Source organism: Engraulis encrasicolus, chromosome 19, assembly GCF_034702125.1.
Source record: "Engraulis encrasicolus isolate BLACKSEA-1 chromosome 19, IST_EnEncr_1.0, whole genome shotgun sequence".
Classification (NCBI taxonomy): Eukaryota; Metazoa; Chordata; class Actinopteri; order Clupeiformes; family Engraulidae; genus Engraulis; species Engraulis encrasicolus.
The window spans coordinates 46,972,270-46,997,042 of record NC_085875.1 but is presented as its reverse complement, the minus strand read 5'-3'; the positions used below and the strand labels follow the sequence as shown (position 1 = coordinate 46,997,042).

Here is a 24,773-nt window from a genome sequence, read left to right as displayed (position 1 = left end):
AAAAGCTGCTGCTGTCTGTCGTCTTGCGAGCGGGAACAATCCGTGAAAAGGATGTCAGTGTCCATTAGGCATTGAGATACACCGAGAACAAGGAGGAAGATGAGGACACTAAGTGGCAGAGGGAGTGAAAGGGAGAAGGAAGAAAGACGGACAGAGAGACAGAGAGAGAGAGAGGGAGAGAGAAGGAAGAAAAGAAAGAGAGGAGCTACTCAAAGACAGGCAGAAAATAAGTAGAGAGAGGAGGAGGAGGAGGAGTAGAACAGAGACGGAGAAATAATGGACAACGACTATCAAGTCGGAGAGACACAAGCTGATTTGCTGATGAAGAGGACAACAGGACACACACACACACACACACACACACACACACACACACACACACACACACACACACACACACACACACACACACACACACACACACACACACACACACACACACACACTTCATTCACTCCTGCCTGGGCCTGTCCGTCCGTCCCAGCTGACATGGCTATCTCTCTCTGGCTCCGGCCCATGATTGACAGATTAAACACAAACCTGATCTTTTATTTATCGCATGTCTTGCTTTGGCACCGGAGGCTTCCTCTTGTTTGGTTCGCTCAGGTAGCGCAGCGCTACACAAGTTTCAGATGAACTCACCTTCCATATCCTCCTTGACAAGACAAGAACCTGCCACAGCAGACGTAAACTGTGTCATTCATTCATTCATTCATTCATTCATTCACAGATTCTTCTCTTCTCTTCTCTTCTCTTCTCTTCTCTTCTCTTCTCTTCTCTTCTCTTCTCTTCTCTTCTCTTCTCTTCACACACCTGAACTTACTCCTCTCTTCTCATTTTCTCCTCTCCACTCTCTTATCCACATCTCCTCTCCTCTCCACACACCTCTATTCTCCCCTCTCTTCATATTTCCTTTCCACTCTTCTCTTCACATTTTCTCTCCTCTCCACACACCTCTCTTCTCTTCTCCTCTTCTCTCCTCTCTTCTCCACCCCTCCTCTCCTCTCTTATCTACCTCTCCTCTCCTCTATTCTCTTCACATTTCCTCTCCGCCTCTCCTATCCTCTCCACACACCTCCCGCCCCCAGATCATCAACTTCTCAAACTCTTCCCAAGAGCACCACCAGTCTACCCAACTACCACTATACTAGTGTTGACTTGCCTCGCTGCCTCTGTGTTTGACTGTGTTTTTCTGTTGTAATACAGTGTCCTCACTGCAACTCAGCATTGGCAATAGAATCAGTTTGATTGCTTCATTTTCAGTTGGGACGTTCTTAACTGAGCACAGTGTGAAGCGGTGTGCAGGGTGATGATATGGGTCATTTCACGTGAAATCAGACACTTTGGGACCCGACCGACCCGGATTTCGATCATACTTGGTGTGCCTTTTCAGTAGCAAGGTAGCACCCCAGAACTGCATTGGTTTGAATCTGACACTAATATTAAGGGAGAAACAGACTAGGAAAGGTTCACATGTGAGGGTAGGACACTATACATTCAGCCTTGAATATATCAGTCAGTGTTAGTCACAAAAAGATGCCTGTGGTGTTGTTTGAAAGCTCTTTTCTGGCTCTACATATTACACAATCACCTTGGAATACAACTACTCTCAGAATATGAATTATGATAAATTGAAAAATTAAAAATTGAATATCTAAAAAAACTCATATTTTAAAATGGCCAGTTCCTTGTCCAAACGTAGCCGGCAATGTCATGAGCAGCACCTAAAATGCTGGTGTTCGGTTTGTTATTCATTTCAGAGAGAGGTTGACTCACAAATATGGCATCATACAGACCACTTACTAATAATATGGTAATACCATAGTAGCATCACATGACAAAACAAAAACAAAACAAAAATGGTCAGTGTCCATGGTCCCAGGTTTCAGAAACTAAGGCAGATGTCCATTTATACACACCAAATGATGATATGTGAATGTTTGAACATTCCTTCTCTGTGTACCTGTGCCATCTTCCCTTTACCGTACTTTAAAGAGATAATCAATGGCTACACTCACATTTTGTACTCTACCAGTGCATTTGAAGCAACAGCTGTGTCTTTTGTAGATAATGTATAAGTACGTCCCGTTGCAGTTACAGGTTCCACTACCAGAAGCACATCCTGATGATCCATGACAAGTCTATCTGGTCTGAAGGGAAAAGTGAAGGATGGAGATGGCCCATGAGGATGCAGGAAGTTCAGTTTCACCTCTCCAGTGCTCGGCATACATTCCTCAACACATTCTAGCCACCAGTTGCCATCATATACAGCTACAACATACCTTTGATGCTTGAAAATGTAACACATTCCTTTACTGAGCTCACTCTTTCAACTCTGCCCTCTCTGAATGCTGAAAATGGCCTAACTTCCACTGTGTCCATTGACAATGGGCAGAGAAGCTGTGTAGTTTTTTGAGTACCTGGAATAGTTCTTGCAGATTCAAACCTTTTCAACAGGTTCTCAGCTTCATGATGGTACATCTCTGTTGTGTCAAACTGGCAATGGATGTACTTGACATTATCCTTGACTGACTCCCTTGAACCAGGAACGTTTTTAAAACTATAGTTTTGTAATTCAAGATGCTATTCAATCATTTCACTGGAACAACCAGTGCAGGCCACAATCCATCCATTTGTATGCTACTACCAAGATCAGTTGAAACTGGGAAAAAAAATCTGTTTTTGTTGTTATTTCAGACTGCAACATTCATGATACAATTGCTGTACATCTGTTTCAGAAGCTCCTAATTCAGTTCCTCAGTGACACTTCATCAATGACAGAACGTCCAAAGAAGATCCTATATTTTTTCTGATGGCTGTGCTGCACAATATAAGAACCTTAAAAACACAACAAATTTGTGCCACCACGAGGCAGATTTTCACATACCTGCAGAGTGGCACTTTTTTGCCACATCACATGGCAAAGGTCCATGTGATGGCGTTGGAGGGGACAGTTAAATGGCTTGCTGCACGAGCAAGTCTGCAACGTCCTATTGACAATTAAATTGTAACGCCATACCAACTGTTTGAATTTGTCAAGGATAATGTCAAGAACATCCATTGCCAGTTTGACACAACAGAGATGTACCATCATGAAGCTGAGAACCTGTTGAAAAGGTTTGAATCTGCAAGAACTATTCCAGGTACTCAAAAACTACACAGCTTCTGCCCATTGTCAATGGACACAGTGGAAGTTAGGCCATTTTCAGCATTCAGAGAAGGCAGAGTTGAAAGAGTGAGCTCAGTAAAGGAATGTGTTACATTTTCAAGCATCAAAGGGTATGTTGTAGCTGTATATGATGGCAACTGGTGGCTAGCATGTGCTGAGGAATCTATGCCGAGCACTGGAGAGGTGAAACTGAACTTCCTGCATCCTCATGGGCCATCTCCATCCTTCACTTTTCCCTTCAGACCAGATAGACTTGTCATGGATCATCAGGATGTGCTTCTGGTAGTGGAACCTGTAACTGCAACGGGACGTACTTATACATTATCTACAAAAGACACAGCTGCTGCTTCAAAATGCACTGGTAGAGTACAAAATGAGAGTGTAGCCATTGATTATCTCTTTAAAGTACGGTAAAGGGAAGATGGCACAGGTACACAGAGAAGGAATGTTCAAACATTCACATATCATCATTTGGTGTGTATAAATGGACATCTGCCTTAGTTTCTGAAACCTGGGACCATGGACACTGACCATTTTTGTTTTGTTTTTGTTTTGTCATGTGATGCTACTATGGTATTACCATATTATTAGTAAGTGGTCTGTATGATGCCATATTTGTGAGTCAACTTCTCTCTGAAATGAATAACAAACCGAACACCAGCATTTTAGGTGCTGCTCATGACATTGCCGGCTACGTTTTGGACAAGGAACTGGCCATTTTAAAATATGAGTTTTTTAGATATTCAATTTTTAATTTTTCAATTTATCATAATTCATATTCTGAGAGTAGTTGTATTCCAAGGTGATTGTGTAATATGTAGAGCCAGAAAAGAGCTTTCAAACAACACCACAGGCATCTTTTTGTGACTAACACTGACTGATATATTCAAGGCTGAATGTATAGTGTCCTACCCTCACATGTGAACCTTTCCTAGTCTGTTTCTCCCTTAATATTAGTGTCAGATTCAAACCAATGCAGTTCTGGGGTGCTACCTTGCTACTGAAAAGGCACACCAAGTATGATTGAAATCCGGGTCGGTCGGGTCCCAAAGTGTCTGATTTCACGTGAAATGACCCTAATGAGCATTTAAGTTGCTAGCTCCTTTTGTGTTTCATTTTGTTGTTGTTGCTCGTTTCATAAGGTTCCCGTGATGAAGGGTTGGGTGATTGAAAATAAACAGACAGGTTTGAGATGTGATTTCAAACACAATTTAAAGCACTCTTAATGGTGTCCGTGTGCAGAGTTTCATATTGTCCGCATTTGTTACCTGATTCTAGAGTTCGATGTAATAACATTGACAAAACAGAACCACATTAAACATGCGTCTAATCAAACATGATCTCGCACAATTCTGTGAAATGGACATTGTGACACGAAATCTGTGTCAGTTTCACAGGCTTTTGCCAAAATGGAAAAATGGGCATGCTGAAGTGCTTTCATCTTGTTCTCTCAGGATTTTTCAGGATTTCTCAAAAATTATGATTATACTGCTGGAATTTGTTCAAGTAGTACAAGAATTTGATGGCATATCAACCAAGAGGAAAATATATTTTTCTAAAACCTTTCTTAACTGACACGGTAGGGTTAGTGATTTTTTTTTCATCTGGGCACAGCTGAAATTGCTGTAGCATTCTTTTGTAGCAGAATATGGTATCAACCGACTGGAAAAGGTAGGCTATTCCACCACTGTTTTGTCAGTTTTCTAATGACAGACATAACATAGTGGATAGTGCTGGGGCAACATGGAAAGCATTTCCGTAAGTCCATCACGGAAAACACTTCTGTGACCCTAGCACGGAATTTGAAATTGCCAGAGATTTCGTGCCCCAAGCATCTTGGTCTATTTCACGGAATTGTGAGATCAGTCTGGTCTAATTCACAAAGGACTGAAACTTTTCAACATATGTGGGAACCAAATGACAAGTCGGACTCATTGACGATAGACTTTACTCGAGACCACCTAAACTGTACAATTGTGCCGGTAAATAGCATGCACTTTTCTTGAAGGAATCACCATAGCTTGGGAAATCCATTATGGCTTGGTGGACATTTTTGAATGAGCAGGGAATGTTCCAGTTTCATAGGTGATGTTTAAATCAAGCAAATGTGTTTACAGAAAAGTCACTCAAATTATAGCAGGTCCAGAATAGGATCTGTACCTGGTCAGCCTCAACAACAGTTTTGGGAAATGTACCGTACAGTGTGTGTGCATTTTTAGCGCTCGAAGCAAGGTTGTGGTGAAGTCTATGTGCAGTTTAAACACTTGAAGCAGCTGCGGTGAATTCTATGACTGGAGTCTTTTTTTTTGTGGTCGCTTAGCCTTTTGTGTGCAAGCCTGGCACTGCTTTGGGCAGAGTGACTGGCAGACAGACCAGCAGGTCCAAGTACGAGAACGTGCCACAGCGTCTCTCCGAAGAACACATGTGGATGATGCTGTGCGTTGTGAAAAGTCAATTTTTCAGCTTGTAGCAGGCGTCACACACTAAATATTTCGATTGTGAGGCTGCTGGACCAAATGCTCAACTCAACTTCTCAAGAAAGAGACCGCACCATGCATACAAGTGTTTTTATTGCACATTGTGCAGCGTTTTTCTTGAGAATGTGCGTTGTGAAGAAGCACACAAAAGTGTGTGTTTGAAAGAGGAAGTGTAGAATAGGGCTAGGTAGTGCCATGCATCCCATGGCGAAAGATTCATATTGCCATAGTAACCTAACCTCCATCCTCACTGTGCGAGCGTGCGTTCGTGCGCGCATGTGTGCAAGAGCAAGCGAGCGAGAGAGTCAGAAAGAGAGAGAGAGAGAATGCGACAGTGTGAAAGAGAAGAGAAGTGTAGCAAACATATTTGTAGTGCATCTCTCCGCACCCCTTTTTTTGATTGAATCTCTCTTGTGGTCTGTCTGTTGTTTTGTCTCTCAGTGTCTCCAGTCTGTGTTTTGGGTTTGGGACTTTGCCTCTTTCTCTCTTTCAGCACCTCGTATCCTGGTCCTGTCTTTCTTTCATACTTTGTCTTTCGTTAGCCCTTTGTCTGTTAACCAGTACTCTCTCTCTTTCTCCCTCTCCCTCTCTCTCTCTCCCACTCTCTCCCACTCTGTCACTCTCTCGCTCTCTCTCTCTCTTTCCTCCACTTTCTGGCCTTGTTATAATACACTCAACATAGCCCCCCTCTCTCTCTCTCTCTCTCTCTCTCTCTCTCTCTCTCTCTCTCTCTCTCTCTCTCTCTCTCTCTCTCTCTCTCTCTCTCTCTCTGTCTCTCTCTCTCTCTCTCTCTCTCATAGTCAGTCTCTCATTCTGTCTGTCTGTCTGTCTGTCTGTCTTGCTTTCTCTACCCCTTCGTCTCTCGGCAACATACTCGTATTGGATCACAGAAAATTTAACTGCACTGTGATGTCACAGCCTCCCCTGGCCTGTGATTGGCTGTGGCTGGCAGGAAGGGGGATGGGGGCACAGATGCCGTGGGCACAGTGAGAGCACGAGAGAGTGTGAGGGAGAAAGAAAGAAAGACAGAAACACAGACCGATAGACAGACAGACAGACAGGCCAAGAGAAAAGAGACACAGACAGACAGACAGACAGAACAACACCAGTTTATTGGGCTTTTTAAGTGTAGTGAAGTCTTTGGTTAGATGTCTTTTTTTCTCACATGCTTTTCACCATACTCTTTCTCTCACTGTGTCGGTCTATTTCACTGTGAGTTCAAGTTTTTTTTTGCTGAACCCTTGCCAGGACTAGTGAAAAGAGAACGCCGAAAAAGTAGAGAGAGGGAGACTGAGACGGGTGTGGCTCACAGTTACACACTCCCTCACACGCACACACACAGGCTACAAAGACACACACGCGTGCACGTAGACATACTCACACACTCGCATGTAGACACACACACACACACACACACACACACACACACACATGTAGACACACACACATGTAGACACACACATGCACGTAGACACACTCACATAAAGACACACATACACACACACACACACACACACACACACACACACACACACACACACACACACACACACACACACACACACACACACACACACACACACACACACACACACACACCAAAGCGCCAGGCTAATGAATCATCTGGCCTACTTGTCTCTGCCCTTGGTGAAATGGTGTCTGTGTGTAGACCTTAACGTGTTTGTGTGCGTGTGTGTATGTGTGTGTGTGTGTGTGTCTCTACGTGTGAGTGCGTCTACATGTGTATGTGCATGTGTGTGTATGTGTCTCTATGTGAGTGTGTCTACGTGCATCTGTGTGTGTGTGTGTGTGTGTGTGTGTGTGTGTGTGTGTGTGTGTGTGTGTGTGTGTGTGTGTGTGTGTGTGTGTGTGTGTGGGCGCCATGTTCCTTTATTAGCCTGTTTATCCGGTACTCGCCAGTTTTGTGTTAATCGTATCTCAACATGTGCATACTATATGAGTGTACGTACGATTTAGTGTTTTTGTACAATTTTGTGTGTCCGTCCTTATGCATGTTTGTACAATTTTCTGTGTTTGCATTTGTTTTTACAGTTTTGTGTGTGTGTACCGGTAGGGTTATTTAAGTGCATTGCCACTGCGCCTGAAAGGTGTTGCAGCAAAGGCGAGGAAGGATCGGTAAGACCCCTCTCCTAGCCTCAACGTCGATGCAACAACGTGATGGAAAAATCTATTTACGCAAGACCAGAAGACCAATAGTCTGGTTCTGTCTGTGTACCCTAGACCAGGGACTCTTAACCTTTTTGACGTTGAGGCCCATTTTTTCAGTGCAGAGTGGCCCAGGGCCCATCTATATTGCCCATGCCCACACATAATATATATACAACTAATTTGGCCTATTATATTATATTATATTATATTATATTATATTATATTATATTATATTATATTGTATTATATTGTAATGTATTATATTATATTATTGTTATTATTATTATTTAAATAATTTAATCCTGTTAAAAAATAGCAGGCCATCAATGAAACTAGGCCTATTATAATGCATTTTGTAATGGAAAAACTGTATTAATTGTGCTCATTCTTCTATGATGAACCCAATCCACTCACAATGCATCAAGCCACAGCCATTCATACATTTGAATGCTTCTCTGACATTGTGACTGCTCTGATTGCTATTTGTGATGAATCTGCTGACCCTGAATCAGCTGATTCAAGACGCGTTTACTTAGTGATGTTAGGTTAGGTTTCTTTATTAGTCTCCACGAAGGAGAAATGCTTTGAAGACAGGGAGGCCAACACAGAAAAAGAAACAACTGTACAACAATAGATAATAATACTGCACTTGACTAAATAAGACATACGCTGTCTTCAGCATCTTTATTTCATAATGTAGGACCATACGCAGTTGCACGGCCCTTCGCGGCCCACAAGCGCGAGGTTGAAAGTTTTCCGCGGTAAAATTTCTGAGCACGGCCCAGCTTTGGGCCGCGGCCCTATGGTTAAGAATCCCTGCCCTAGACGAGCAGCTTGCTTGCTTGCTTGCTCTCCTTCAGACTCCTACAGTGGAGACAGCACCGCCTTACAAATGCAAAGTGCAGTAACTATGCCAGCATTTAAACTGAGAAATATGCCTTCAAAGCCATGGCATTAGGTTGGATACTGTGGTTACTGCAAATTTGACATAGCAATATCTCTAAAACAGGACACGTACGGCTTTGTCACAAGATACAGGACCGACTCCTACAGTGGAGACAGAACTAGACGAGCACAGCACACAAGTCTTCTGTAGAGTCTGGACGAGCGCAAGTCTCAAATCTGTGTGTATTTAAAGACGGGTGCTAGCTAGGAGGACGCTGAGCCATGATTGTACCAGCCCCGAAAAGTCTGCTCCGCCTCTTTTCCCCAGGGGTTATGAGGTGTGTGTGTGTGTGTGTGTGTGTGTGTGTGTGTGTGTGTGTGTGTGTGTGTGTGTGTGTGTGTGTGTGTGTGTGTGTGTGTGTGTGTGTGTGTGTGTGTGTGTGTGTGTGTGTGTGTGTGTGTGTGTGTGTGTGTGTGTGTGTGTGTGTGTGTGTGTGTGTGTGTGTGTGTGTGTGTGTGTGTGTGCACGTACGCATGCGTAGGTGTCTTGCCCGAGGTAGGTATGGATAACATGGGGCCTGACTGCGAGCAGAGATAGTGAGGATGTGCTGTGAAACTGGAGATGAGCAGCAGGCAAGGAGAGGAGAGGAGGATGAAGAAAAGAGGAGAGGGGGGAGGAGGAAGAGGGGAGGAGGATGAAGAAAAGAGGAGAGGGGGGAGGAGGAAGAGGAGAGGAGGATGAAGAAAAGAGGAGAGGGGCAGGAAGAGGAGAGGAGGAAGAAGAAGAAGAGAGGAAGAGGAGAGGAGGAAGAAGAAAGGAGGAGGAGAAGGATGAAAAGGGGGAGGAAGAGGAGAGGAGGACGAAGAGGTGGAATACGAGAGGAGGAGGAGGAGGAGAAAAGAAGGGGCAGCTGAATGGAGGGGAATGAAGGTGAAGCAATGAAAGGAAAATGAGGAGGAGGGAGAGCAGGAAGAGGATAGAAGGAGAGAAGCTGATGGGGGGGGGGGGCAATGGGAGAGGGACTAGAGGGGGAAGCAGAGCAGAAGTGAAGGGGAGCAGAGCCGAAGGGAATGGATAGAGGAGAGAGGATGAGGAGGAAGAGAGGAGATGGATAGAGGAGAAGGGACTGGATAGAGGAGAGGAGATGAGGAGGAAGAGAGGAGCAGAAGGATATGGAATGGATAGAGGAGAGAGGATGAGGAGGAAGAGAGGAGCTGAGTAGAGGAGGAAGGGAATGGATAGAGGAGAGATGAGAGAGAGATGCAGAAGGATATGGAATGGATAGAGGAGAGAAGAGAGAGAGATGCAGAAGGATATGGAATGGATAGAGGAGAGAATATGAGGAGCTGAGTAGAGGAGGAAGGTAATGGATAGAGGAGGAGAGATGAGGAAAAGCGGACCAGAAGGATATGGAATGGATAGAGGAGGAGAGATGAGGAAAAGCGGACCAGAAGGATATGGAATGGATAGAGGAGGGGAGATGCGGAGGAAGAGAGGAGCAGAAGGATATGGAATGGATAGAGGAGGGGAGATGCGGAGGAAGAGAGGAGCTGAGCAAAGCAGAAGGAGCATCATGGAATGGCAAAGTGAGAGAGGGAAGAGAGGGGAGGAGAGAGATGAAGGTCTCACTGCAGGCGGTTGAGGCAAAGAGAGGAGGATGAGGAGGATGGGAAAATGAACAGATGAGGAAGGAGGGGCAGAATGGAAATTTGGTAGAAATTGAGGGAAAGACGGAAAGGATGGAGAGATGAGAGAGAGCGGAAATGAAGTTGAGAACAAATGTAGAGAACCAGGAAAAGAGAGTGGGCAAGGATGACAATGGGGTAGGTAGGTAGGAGGGAAGGAACGAGAGAGAGGCAGGCAGAGCAGGAGGGAGGCAGGGGAGGTGAGGTGAGGTGAGGTATGGCACTCTGGCAGGAGTCCATCTAGGTGGGGGGTGAGGGTGTAATCCTGGAGCTGTGTGTGTGTGTGTGTTTATTTAAGCGCGTGTGTGTGCATGTAGTATGTACGCATGCATTTGTGTGTGTGTGTGTGTGTGTGTGTGTGTGTGTGTGTGTGTGTGTGTGTGTGTGTGTGTGTGTGTGTGTGTGTGTGTGTGTGTGTGTGTGTGTGTGTGTGTGTGTGTGTGTGTTAATGTTTGTGTGTGTACGTGTGTGTGTGCTTGCGCGCTTGTGTATGTACGTGTGTGTACTTGCGTGTGTGTGTGTGCTTGTGTGTGCTTGCGCGTGTGAGTGTGCTTGTGTGTGCTTGCGCGTGTGTGTGTGCTTGTGTGCGTGTGCGCGTGCGCATGTGTGTGTGGTTTAAGGGCAGACGCCCCGCCAGGCTGCGTGCAAGCTCTGGGAGACGTCCCACTGACAACGCGGTCTTGGAGCCCAGCCAGCGGGTCGGATGGAGGGATAGAAGGATGGAGGGATGAGGGGATTGGTTGGGAAGGAAGATAAGAATCTGCGATGCATCTGGGGGTTTGGGATGGAAAGAAAGAAGGGCTGAAAAGAGAGGGAGAGAGGGAGGGAGGGGTGGTGGGTGGTGGTGGGGGGGGGGTGTAGGATGTGTGAATGGAACATGAATATGGTGAACTGAGTTGGTGCTGTACATACATGCATTTCCACAATTTTTAAATTCTGTGTAGACTGTGCTTGTGTGTTTTTTGTTTTTGTTTGTGTGTGAGTTTAGTCTGTGTGTGTGTGTGTTTACCTGTATTGCTTCCTCTGCGAGTGGGTGCAGTGTGTATGTTTAGTGTGTGCGTGCATGCATGCTTCTCTCCCTCTCCTTTTCTAAACTCAGTTGGTGCTGTACATAAAGCTGTGTACATTCCACATTTTTTTATTCTGTGTAGGCTGTGCTTGTGTGCTTTTTGTTTTTGTTTGCATGTGTGTGTTTGTCTGTCTCTCAGTCGGTCTCCGTCTGTGTATTTTAGACTTTGTGTGTGTGTTTGCCTGTATTGCTTCCTATGCAAGTGTGTGTGTTGTGCGTGCGTGCGTGTGCGAGTGTTTAAATGTGTACACGTACTGCTCGGAGTTGTTTTCCATTCCTAACGCCGTGGGTGAAAGAGCAACCCATTGCGGCTTGCTTCTCTCCTCTCTCTCTCTCTCTCTCTCTCTCTCTCTCTCTCTCTCTCTCTCTCTCTCTCTCTCTCTCTCTCTCTCTCTCTCTCTCTCTCTCTCTCTCCATCCACCAGTTTAGAGGTTGACTGACCAGATCTCTGGTCAGCTGGCTACCAGACCCAGGGACTCTGGGGCCTGACTAACGCAGTGGAGAGGAGAGAAGGGTTCACTAGACTTGCTCTTAATGGAAGGCGCCTTGCCGGAGACCTCTGTGTGTACCGTGTCTTGAAACGGCGTGTGTGTGCACGCGTGCGTGTGCATGTGCATGTGTGTGTGTGTGTGTGTGTCTGCGCACGCGCGTGTGTGCGCATGTGTGTGTGTGTGTGATTGCGTGTGTGTGTGTGTCTGCGTGCGCGTGAGTGTGTCTGTGTGCATGCGTGTGTGCACGCGTCTGTGTGTGTGTGTGTGTGTGTGTGTGTGTGTGTGTGTGTGTGTGTGTGTGTGAGCGTCAGCCAAGTCTTTGGCTTGTGCCGCAGAAGGGGAATTCCTGATGGAGGCTCAAAAGCAGGACTGACTCTGTGTTGCATGAAAAAGTAGCAAGACGGAGAGGGAGAAAAAAAAAAAGAAGTGAACCCCACCAACTTTCCCTCTGACTTTATAGCCCAGCAGGAAATCGTGTGGTGCATGAACAAAGTTCGACGCAAACGAAGAAATAAAAAAAGAATTGAACCAAAAATTCATTAATTAGAAACAAGTGGAGACAAGTGACCTCGATTCGTCCAAATCGTTTTTTTCCCTCCTCTCTCATTTGCATTTAACACACACTTTAAAAATACTGACGTCGAAACTCTCACATCTCAGCGTCTCGCGTCAGGAGGGAAACACTGGCTGAGCTTTTTGCTTCATGAGAGGAGAGGATAAATGACTGGGATGCTCAGATCGAGCAGCTCAAAGTCTATAAGAAGCAAGCACGCTGGGCTTTTGCTTTCCGGGAAGATAAGCGACTCGTGGTGGTGGTGGTGGTGGGAGGGATGCTGAAAACAAGACCCGTTGACCGAGCTCATCGTCCTTTTTAACTTTGTTTACAGTATGGAGTGGGGGAATTGTACGGTTCACTTGGCAGGGTTTTGGAGAATTTTTAGAAAGTGACATTGAGAAACATACAGTACAGGCCATTGAAACAAATGCCAGATGTCTGTCCCTGACCATACAGTGAGCCCCCTTTAAGCCCTCAGCCATGCTTTAGTCTAGAGTTGCTCTTTTGGGGGAGTAAAAGTTGAATCGTGGTGCCCTGTTTACTGTTAGACGATTGGCTGATTCCGTTTAGTACAAATGACTCGTGGTAAGCACTCCGAATGAAGGCGTCGTGTTTTAGCATGTAAACTAAATCAACAACTATTGCATTACATTGCACTTGGCTGACGCTTTTATTCCAAAGCGACTTGTCATTCTTGGTACAGGGTACTGGTAGCCTGGCGCTAGGCTAGCTGGCTCGCATTCTGACTCACTTGCTTTTTGTTTTGCCCAGCCCTAATCAGAGAGGCCCAAAACGGCACTCCTTCGCCAGCCAGGCACCCAGGCAAGTGCCTGTGGCACTGCCAGGAGCTCACCACGATACTGCCACTACGCCACCGCCACCGCAAGCCAGGGAATCGTAATCCGAACCATTACGCTGTCGTCAGCCAGTTTGGCTAATGGGGGAAAATGGGAAGCTGATTGCGACCATGAAGAGCGGGAACTGTGTGGATGTGAGGATGCTGATTGCTGATTGCTTTGTGGTTCGGTTGACAATGATGTGCGAAATGCCTCAGAAAGTTTTGGCAAAACCACTACTGGGAAGACTAACCATTGACCTCCCCAAATCATGGTTTAAGTGGTGCAGTGCCAAAATGACAGAACTGTGTCTGGTCAAAAAAGTAGTTCATGTTTGGGTTTAGCAGGAAATTGGAAATGAGTTGAGGGGGAAGAGAAAGTGGTAGTAAGTGCTCCGAGGGACAAAAAAAGTTAATTTCTTGACAACTTGAAAATGCAGTTGAGCTACAGCAGACTTGAAATGGAGTACGGGAGCAGCTCTGTAATATAGGCCTAGTAGGCCTAGAGCAACACTGAACTGGCTGATTGGTGTCCCCAACTCTCGCTACAAGAAGATGAAAAGTCAAACAAACGTCACTTTAGCTAAACCGCATTAGCTCATACGAAATCACACAACATCATTTTCCACCAGTGAGAGAGCGAGCGAACGAGCCAACAAGCGAGCGACCGGCTGAGATAAGAATCACTGCCTCTGGTTTAGAGCAGCAACATTGCGAAACAGCAGCCAGTCAGCCAGCCGAGCCTGCTCGTGGCCCTAGACCCACAGCTTGTTACTGTGAAGAAAACTGCTGTGGTAGGGACTTTTGGTAGAAACACAACACACCATTCAGAAGTACTGAGCGCCATAGGCATGTATTATGTCTGCAATGTGCTCTGCGATGCTTGTGACTGTACGTGTTGAGATGTAGGCATCAGTGTGCACATCCTTTAATACTGTTGGAGAAGTGTGTTCGTCTGAAATGGCACGGAGTTGCACTGTCGGAATATTGGAGGAAAAAACAAATTCCCCGAGGACTAAGGGTGAGCAAAAGACCCACTCTCGGACACCATGACCCCGACTTTATGAAGAACTGGGAGAAAATACTCAATAAGTGCTCATTGGATCTGACTTTATTAATCATTGAACAAACGAAGCGAGATGTTGAGAAAACAAAAAACGACATAAGCGAATTGAAGACTACACTAAAAGACATTGATGCGCCACAACTCTCCAATCTGGAAATGGAAATACAAACTGAACTGAAGACATTCGAAGAAGACCTCAAGGCCTACAAAATAAGAAAATTCGAAAGGGACGCAGAGGATTATAGAACAGGCTCGGTGTACAACTGGAAGCGCAAAGACAAACCCAGAGTTCCGAAACCTGCTGCGCACCCGCGGCGTTATGGGAGACCACCAGAGCGCAGACCCAATCGAGACCTGCTACTCACAAGCGAGTCCGAAACTTCAGACCAAGGCCACACAAGTGCTTCCTCCACTGATGATCATTTTTTAGGAGGGAGAGGGAGAGGGAGAGGGAGAGGCCAACGAGGAAAAAGACGCGGAGGGGGCAACGGAAGCCGAGATCCAAATCGAGTGACCCGCAGTCTACAACGGAACATACGGTGATAAACATTTCAGATTATCCTCTTACGACTACACAAACAAGAGTGTTGAGTCGGGGACTCTCCTTTGTTCCTACAAATAAATTGAATGCCTTCAACATCCAGGTTGACCAGTTTAAGTTTTTAAGACAATTGCATTTGAAACATTTTTTCATGATAAACCTGCTACTGTTGTTGGTACTAGGAATGTGGTTTTAGATTCCTTGAATAAATTAAAGAAAAAGTCTACATTCATGCCGCCAGGTAGCCAGAATCCTACTTTGGTCACTTTTGGTAAACTTGTGGAAAGAGATATTAATGCATTAACCAAGAAATCAGGCAAACACAACACGAAATGGAATCTTACTAAAGTGGAAAGAAAGGCACTGGAAGAATTAAAGGACAATACTGATATAGTTGTGAAATCTGCAGATAAGGGTGGAGCGATTATAGTTCAAAATGCTAAAGACTATGCTGCTGAAGCTCTGCGACAACTGAATAATGATTATTTTTATCAGCATTTGTCAAGAAACCCTTTGGATGAATTCATAAAAGAAAGAGACATCTTACTTGATAATGCCATTGAAAATAAGTGGTTGTCCAAGAACCAATATGATTTTTTGAGAGTTCTTCATCCTGTCACACCTGTGTTTTACTTACTGCCTAAGGTCCACAAAAGGTTACAGAACCCTCCTGGTAGACCAATTGTTGCCAGTAAAAATTCCCTAACTGAACCTCTGAGTCAATTTGTGGATGTTGTCATCAAAGATATTGTTAAAACACTCCCTAGCTACATTTCTGATACCAGGGATGTGCTTAAGTTATTGTCTAACATCACCATCCCTGATAATGTTTATCTGGTTACATTTGATGTGGAGAGTTTGTACACAAACATCCCCCATGAAGGTGGTCTGGAAGCCATGGCCCACTACCTTGAATCACAGGATGATGGCCTGCCTACTGAACTTCTATTAAACATGACCAGGTTTATTCTGAAATCAAATTATTTCCTCTTTAATAACAAATATTTCTTACAGGTTCAAGGCACAAGTATGGGTTCCCCATTTGCACCCAACTATGCAAATTTATTTATGGGGCTATGGGAGGAGAAGCATATATTTAACAATAATCCCTTTAAAGATAACCTCTTAATATTTAAACGTTTTATTGACGATATTCTATTGGTTTTTACGGGCTCTGAACATGACTTAAGCCTTTTTAATAAATACATCAATGACACACATCCTAATTTAAAATTTACCATGGAGTACAGCTCTACCAAAATTCATTTTCTTGATCTTGAAATTACTCTCCATAACAACATGCTTGAAACCTCAATCTACAGGAAGGAGACTGACAGAAATACGATCCTTCATGCGTCCAGTTTCCACCCTGACCATATTGTAAAAAATATCCCATATGGTCAGTTTGTAAGACTAAAGAGAAATCTGCAGTAATGATGAGGATTTTGAGGTGAAAGCTAATGACATGACAAAACGTTTCAGAGAAAGAGGGTATGATGAAACTGTGATTGACCAGGCGAGGGGGAGGGCCTCCCACAAAAATAGGAGTGAATTATTGAATCCGGCTCCCAAGACGTCTGATAGTGTCGTCACTTTTGTCTCTGAGTATTCCACTGGCTCCAAACAGGTGAAAAGAATTATAAATAAACATTGGAAACTCCTGAAATGCGACCCGAGTCTGAATCACCTACCTGACAAACCCAGATTCTGCTTTAAACGGGGAAAAAACATCAAAGACCTTGTGGTCAGTTCCATGTACCAAGAAGTACCTACTCCAGTACAACCAGCTGACTGTCCAAACCTCTTTTTGGTAACTATAGGTGTGGAAAAGTGTGCTCACTGCTCCAACACAGTGGACACTAAAAACCTTCACCCACCCTCACACAGGCGAGAAGTACAAACATTAAGCAATTTATCAATTGTGTCTCTACCCATGTAGTTTACATGCTAAAATGCCCTTGTGGCCTTATGTATATCGGTCAAACAAAGAGGAACTTAAAATTAAGAATCGCCGAACATAAAGCTCCATTAGAAATGGCAATATGGAGTATGCAATAGCCAGACACTACAAGGACCGAAACCATGGCTCTGCTACAACTTTAAGGTTTGTGGGTATTGAGAGGGTGATGCCAAATCCAAGAGGTGGAGATCTGATAAAACAACTGTTAAAAAGAGAAGCACACTGGATACACAAATTGAATACTGTTGAACCTCATGGATTAAATGAGAAGCAGGAGTTGAGTGTTTTTTTGTGAATTGAATGTGTATTTAGATGTTGTACAAGCTGATGAATTGTATTATGAAGTGGAATGTTACTGATGATATTTGACTTACATTTCTAATATAGATGACTTGAAGACATGATGCTATGCCTTAACTCTGTGGGATTTATTTTTCTAGGCCTATCTGAGTTAATTTTACTGGATTTGTGTAATATTGATGAATATGCAACATTATGACTATTTTCTGTGGTATTTATTGACCTATCTGAATGTAACTGATGGAATTGTGTTACCTTTGTATATAGCCTTTGCATGGGGACATCAATGTGAAAAATATTGTTGTGATGGCCTGCATGGACTGATCATGTTTTACCTACTTTACGCACCTGTGGGGATGGGTTTTGAGACTATGCACAAGATTGGTAGCAAAGAATCATGTGATCATTTGGCACTTTATTTGTACACCTGGGTAATGGGGGTTTGGCATAGAGCGAACCTGATGACGCATTGGGCGAAACGCGTTGTTCGCTCCAAGAAATAAAGTTAAGAAAAGTAAGCAGTGTGCGGTGTCTCTTGACTTTTGGTTTACTGTTGGAGATTCCTTTAAACACAATTTGGGCTGTGCTGTAATAATTGCTGTAATAACTGCTGTAATAACTGTTAGGCAGTCGTGTATGTGTGTGCGTGTGCTGTCTGTGTCTGGGATGCTCAAGTCTTTGTGGCTATCCATCCATGTCTCATTGAGATCTGAGGATCAACATTTACTGCTGTTGTTAGTCTGTCACCCTGCTGCTTGAAGCTTGGCCCTTAGTTGATGGAGGTGCTGCAGGGAAGCGGAGGGAGGAGGAGTTGGTTGATTGGGTGTGTGTGCATGGTGGTGGGGGAGGAGAGGAAGGTGGAGTTGGTTGATGGGGATTGGGTGCGTGTGCGTGTTTGCTTGCTTGGCCAAGCAGTAATGGGTTTGTGCACTCCAAGGGTTCAATCGAAGCGCCGTGTCAGTAGACCACGCCCCGCGTACACCTCTAATTGCTGTTCCAGAGCCATCGAGGGTGGGGAGAGCAAGACGGAGAGGGAGGGAGGGAGGGAGACCGAGACGGAGAGAGAGAGACACACACCAGTGGCTCTCTCATCGCTATCTTCGCTTCCCCCATCCTCCTCTCTTCAGCTTTTCTTTTCCCAATAATCACCTTTAATCCACTCGTGAGAGGAGTGCTGCCGATTTTCTGTGTATTTATTTATTTATTTATTTTCATTGAGTGTTTCAGGGGTAGAGATGCCAGCGCTCACTGTCCCCCCTACGTCAATGCTTCTTTTTCTGTCTAATGCGTCACCTTTAATCCCCTCGTGATGGAAGAAGGGCTTAAATGTTGTATTTATTTTCATTGAAAATTTCAATTTCTTACATGACGTAAAAATGTAAAAACTATTTCATTGACACAGTTTCGGTCAGACCAGAGGGATACCTTTTGGGGTGAAAAAGCAATGGCCCAATGGTCACATGCTGCGACAATAACGATTGCCAATCGGGCTGCTTGTTGTTGTTGTTGTGTGGAGTCAAGACATCTGAATCATCACCCCTGTGTTTGGAGGAGCTTTTAGGTGGAAAAAATCCCACAAATGAAATGATTCATTCTAAATTAAAGGCTTAGTCATTTGCATTCAGCTGGATGTGATCTGCTCCTGACATATGTCTAATCTCTGTGTTCTTTCTTCTAGATTATGTATATTTTGAAAACTCCTCCAGTAACCCCCTGCTCATCAGGCGAATAGAAGAACTCAACAAGGTAACTAAGGCTTTATTTACAACATAACAGGCATGAAAATCCCTCACCTTTCGGCGAAATTCGTCGTTTTGAAATCAAAATGGGTCATTTCTGTGAATCGTGTAGATCCGAGGAGAAAAAAATTAGGGGGGGTGTCAAGCGAGGAGAAAACTGTAGCGCCAACTTACTGTATCATTAAGTAGCGCTCTACCGCAGAAAACTTCAGTTTCAGAAGAGATTCCACAACTGACAATGACGTTTGACCAATCACAGCATTTGTAGCTGTCGGCACAGCCAATAACGTGAACGAGCACAATCTAAGTCCCGCCCTTCATACTTTTCTGTGAAAGCACAATTTATAACAGGTGCCACTTTGTTCTGCGGGTCTGGCGTAGTTGTATCAAATATCTTTCTTTATAGTTCTAGAACATCTCTGATTATAAGCAAATGTCCAAACGATCTGTCACAGATAGTCTACACGTTTCCCAGAGAGGTAGCTTGAGATCATGATACTTGTTATGATATCAAGACGCAAGCATTTCGATGAGAAGTGAGTGGATACTAGCCACAGTGGGTAAGGTGTTTTTCCTAATAATTTAAAACCGCATTTGCCCTGCCCACGTGAAAAAGTATTTATTCTCAAAATAGCTCCGTTAATGAAAGCTTGGGTAGGCCTACGGCACGTTTTCCTGACGGCTATTTTAACGGATCTGTGCGCTACGAAATAGCGAAAGTATCTAGGCACTACGGAGAAGAAGCGCATGTAGGCTACGCTAGGCTTCCAACATCATGCTTCGAATCATATGCTGCAGCATCTTATAGCACGCACGAGAGAGGGAGAGGGAGAAAGAGTGAAGCCTAACTTAGTCAATCGTTTGACACGGTCAAATTGTTATAGGAATCATGCCACGTTTTTTGTAATCCCTTGGTAGCCTACATCTATACATATTAAAAATCTACCGATTTATAGTTAGTGGAACACGGTCAAACTGTTTTTTTCACGGTCAAAGTTGGAGCTTTCCTATAATTTTTTTCATAGGGAAACAGATATACTAGGTGAATAGACTAAAATTTGAGTAGTTTGGATAACATTTCAGTAGTTTATCCAAACTGTGACAAAGATTTTTTTGTATTAGGCCTGAAATATGAGGATTAACTGTTCAAACGAGATCACAACCAGGCAAGCGTTGAGGGGACATTGGATAGTGTTGAGAGGAGGAGGTGCTGCTTAGTTGCCATTGGGGGACATTAGTCTATTTTATTTTTAAGGGGGGCATTGGCAGGGTTTTGATGAGGTCAATGGGGTGATGGGAAGCTTATGATGAGGTCAAGGGGGAATTTATTTTTTTTAAAGGCTGAGAAACAAAACCCATTTTATCTATCTATCTATCTATCTATCTATCTATCTATCTATCTATCTATCTATCTATCTATCTATCTATCTATCTATCTATCTATCTATCTATCTATCTATCTATCTATCTATCTATCTATCTATCTATCTATCTATCTATTTATCTATCTATCTGCCCCCCTCATCAGACATAACAGCATGACAATCATGAAGTAACAAAGATGGTTGTCAGTTCTTCTTATGTTCATTGTCCCTGGGTCGCTACAATATGCTCAAAATTCATCATTTAAAGACGGTTTTAGCTAAATTTTTTCCCATGGGAGAGCATGCCCCCAGACCCCCCTAGTATGACTCTTATACAACACTATCCCCCAAAAAGGCAACTGCACACCACACATGCGTGCGCACCGCTGCAGCACACGCGCCATGCCGCACCTTTCTCACCTTTTTCACCCCTGACCCGTTTTCATGCCTGACATAAAACCAGCCCGTCGAGGCTTCCATGTTTATGGTTGGGAATGTTTATGTCTGCATTTATTTTTGTAAGTGTGTGTGTGCATCCGCTTGCATCTGTGTGCGGCGCACTTGCATCTGTGCCTTCGTGCATACATGCTTGTTGTATATGCTTGCGAGTGAATGACAAGTTCTACCTGTATATTTGCGCTCGTCATACAGTGTGCCTGTATAGTGCTCATGTTTCCTTACCATGTGGTCGTGGGTGTTTTTTTGACGTGTGTGTGTGTGTGTGTGTGCGGCTTCACAGACGGCGAACGGGAATGTGGAGGCCAAGGTGGTGTGTTTCTACAGACGCAGAGACATCTCCAGCACACTGATCGCCCTGGCCGACAAACATGCACGTGAGTGTCTCCCACCCACCACCATTCACATGTTTCGGGGTGCGCAACACCAAGCTCCCGTTTCTCTTATTTTAAATGACACTTTTCTGAAACGTCACATTAAGCGAAAGGGGAGCTCACAGTTGCAGACTTAATTTCTGTTTCCATGCGACTTTTCTAGTCCTGCACCCACTTTTGAGAGGGGTGTGCGTGATTTTTTTTTCTTTCTTTAACCATGTTTGGTGTCTGGCTGTCTGCCATGAGGAAGAGGGAGACAAACAGAAAGACAAGTAGAGAAATGTATCCCAGCATGCAGAGCTGGTTGAGACCTGTCCTCAGATTGCTCTTTTTTGTTGTTTGTTTACCTGAATGATTTTTGTTGTGAAATTTGGTTCTAACAATAGCAGCACAATCGGCAGAGTTTTTTGTTTTTGTTTTTCCCCAATGAATCAGTGTCCCTGAAACAGAGTCAGGGCTGGGATCATGCTATTTGGGGCCCTAGGTAAAAAAATGACAAGGGCCCCTTATCTTCTCCTCAAAATATTGGGGATTGAATACACGTACATAATCACTCATTACCATGGGCAGGGGCGGTTCTACCATTGGGCAAGATCGGGCAATTGCCCGGGGCCCAGTGCTTCCAGGGGCCCCGTCATCCCCTATGTCAACTCCACGTGGAATGCATATTCAGGCACTCGGGGCCCTGAATCTCAGTAGGGCCCCCAAAGTGCAAAGTAGCGGTTCCTGCGCGAATTGCAATATATCATTCAGTACAAGTTGAAGGCACTCGCGTGACCTGTGTGAAGAGCATGTCTTCTGACAAAAGCACGTTGTATATATAGCCAGTGGCACACTTCAGCACGACGGTGGGACTTAAATTTGAACTCAACATTATGCCACAAGAAAATTAATAGTAGGCTACTTTTAGCAACTGTAGGTCACATGGGTGGTAGAATTATACAAATAAATGTTTCAAATGAATGAAGGACCATATAAGAACGATATTTAAGTGGATTTTAATTGATTTTATTTCTTGTACATTGCGGCCTTGAATTGTGGATACATTATACCGGTAGTAGCCTAATACAGTCTTATTGGCTGTTTGGAGAGAGCGCCAGTTGCATCGGCAATCTACCGTTATTTCGAATGTCAGCCTGCCCCAGAGAGCTGATGCGTGGGAGCTTGTCCTTTCTTGATAATAAGCCACATTAGGTCATGGTTGTCAGTGACTCGGTCGTTTGCCTATGTTGTAGCATGCCTTCTTGACCTTGTTTATGGAAGTAGGCAGAACATGATTTTGTGCATCTTGATAAAAAGTCCGTGTTACAACTTACCCGGCGTAACTTTGCCCCGCGCTCCCCTACCTCAAGACAGATTTGTAAAATGACCAAGTCACTTCAATCGTCAGTGCTAGCATGAACGTAGTGGATATTCAGAAGATATGTTGTACAGAAGCTACAAAGAAGGCACGGTAGGGGTTTATTCCTTTCAATCATGATGTCCGCCGCAGCACAATTTTGATACCGTATCATGACATACTTCACGCATTGTTGTCATTCGGTGTAGGCTAACTATAGTCAAAAGTTGATAGCTCTAATGTCGGCTCCATGTCGGTTCGCTGCATTTATTTCTGGTTAGCATGACGGAAGTTTGGCTATTGTAGTCTAGCTGTTATATCACGTCACGAAGCAAGCTATCACTTCAGAGTTGTGAGCGATAGTTATTAGTTAGAGAGACGGGACTTGTTAACTCTTCAACAGATGTGTGCACGCGCAGTTGGCGCAAGGTGCCTGTTGTTTCTCTTTTGTTGCCTATTTCGGTTTCTGAAATACAACAGTATCTACTTCAGACCCCTTTCCTCTGTACTGAGTGTTCACTGGCTCAAGAGTGCAGTGTGCATTATGGTGCACCGTGGTGTGTCGACTCGTGACTGTGTTTTCATCGGTGTGTTGTGCTATGTTTTCGTTCAAGGGGCGCATCACCATTTTTTTTTTTTTTTTTTTAAGTTTTCGTTTGTAATCAACCCTCTACCGCGAATTGTGTCATTCTATCTTCTTTGCCCATTTGTGGAACGAGTGTGGGTCTGTGGCTATTTCCCACGTGTTGCAGGCTGAATGCTCACATCAACAGCATAACTAAATCATTTGTCACCTTAGGGAGAAATTAATGCTTTATTACCTGCAGAGTTTGCTATTGTAATAGCCTGCCCTTACAGCCATTCCCAAAAAGTCACTCAGGCAGGTGAAACTTATCCACAGTTCTGTGAATTCTAAATAGCAAAAGAGATCACAACACTCCAGTATTCGGTCATTTCACTGGCTACCATGGTACCACTGCAGTGAGGGTTTTTTGTTTTGCTTTGAGAATTGAGTTTAAAGCAGTCCTGATAGTCTTTAAGTCATTAAATGCCTTGGGCCCTAAATATAGGCTATTGTAGATTTGCTAGAGCAATATCATCCTTAGATGCCTTAGGACTTAGGTCTTCTCTGGTAGTGTCTAGGGTCAAATCCAGATAGGGTGAAATGGCATAGTCATTATGCTTCCTGCTGGGGCCAGTAGTGTCCAAATAAGACCTGCCAAACTGCATGATTCAAAATAATTAAAAACAGCTTCCTTTTCATTGCCTTTGGTGTTAGGTTATTACTATCTTTAGCTTATATATTTTTCTCTCTTCTCTTTCTTTTTCCTTACTCTTTAGCACACTGAATGACAGTTATGTATGATCATGTGCTATATACATTTTTGATTGAATATGGGGCCCACCTAGACAATCTTGCTTATGGGTTCCGTTGTTACGCCACTGCCCGCATACATTATCCATTATCCGATTATTAATTACGGTAATCATTTAAAGGGGGCCTCAAAATTGTTTCTTGCCCAGGGCCTCAGATTTCCTAAAACCGCCCCTGACCATGGGGCCCCCTTGTGTGTGTCAAAAAAAAATAAAAAAAAAAAAAAAAAAAAAAAAAAAAAAAAAAAAAAAAAAAAAAAAAAAAAAAAAAAATAAAAAATAAAAAAAAAAATAAAAAAAAAAAAAAAAAATATATTAAAAAAAAAAAAATAAAAAAAAAAAAATAAAAAAAAAAAAATAAAAAAAAAAAACAAAACAAAAAAAAAAAACAAAAAAAAAAAAAAAAAAAAAAAAAAAAAAAAAAAAAAAAAAATTAAAAAAAAAAAAAAAAAAAAAAAAAAAAAAAAAAAAAAAAACAAAAAAAAAAAAAATAAAGAAAAAACAAAAAAAAAAAAAAAATAAAAAAAAAAAAAAAAAAAAAAAAAAAAAAAAAAAAAAAAAAGAAAAAAAAAGAAAAAAAAAAAAAAAATAAAAAAAAAAAAAAAAAAAAAAAAAAAAAAGAAAAGAAAAGAAAAGAAAAGAAAAAGAAGAAAAGAAAAGAAAAGAAACTGGGGACCTAGACAATTGCCTAGTTAGCCGGCCTGGTTGTGTTCTGACAGGCCTGAGCACAGTTTGCTAAGGCCAACTCTTCATTCCTCAGCTCAGTAGCCCCAGCCTCACCTCCACGTTCCCAGTGCTAACTCTCTGTTGGTGAGATGGCTGTCTGTAGGTCTATCTATATTCCACATCTCAGCATTCAGACATCTCACAGAGCAGTGGTTCCTTTCTCTCACGTACCCTCAAAGCATTTTTGTCATACCCAG

The 24,773-nt window shown here is 43.5% G+C and overlaps 1 protein-coding gene across 3 annotated transcripts in view; it reads left to right on the top strand.

Moving 5' to 3' along the window:
• The window catches only part of mta1 (metastasis associated 1), a 76,661-nt gene that overhangs the window by 9,784 nt on the left and 42,104 nt on the right, over positions 1–24,773 (top strand). For all 3 annotated transcript variants that reach the window (XR_010032017.1, XR_010032018.1, XM_063184598.1), the window contains exons 2-3: positions 18,883–18,950; positions 21,047–21,140. Coding sequence is in view for 1 of the 3 variants with exons in the window: in XM_063184598.1 (XP_063040668.1) it covers positions 18,883–18,950; positions 21,047–21,140 (162 nt within the window). In the remaining 2 variants the exon portion in view is untranslated. The remainder of the gene's footprint in view (positions 1–18,882; positions 18,951–21,046; positions 21,141–24,773) is intronic.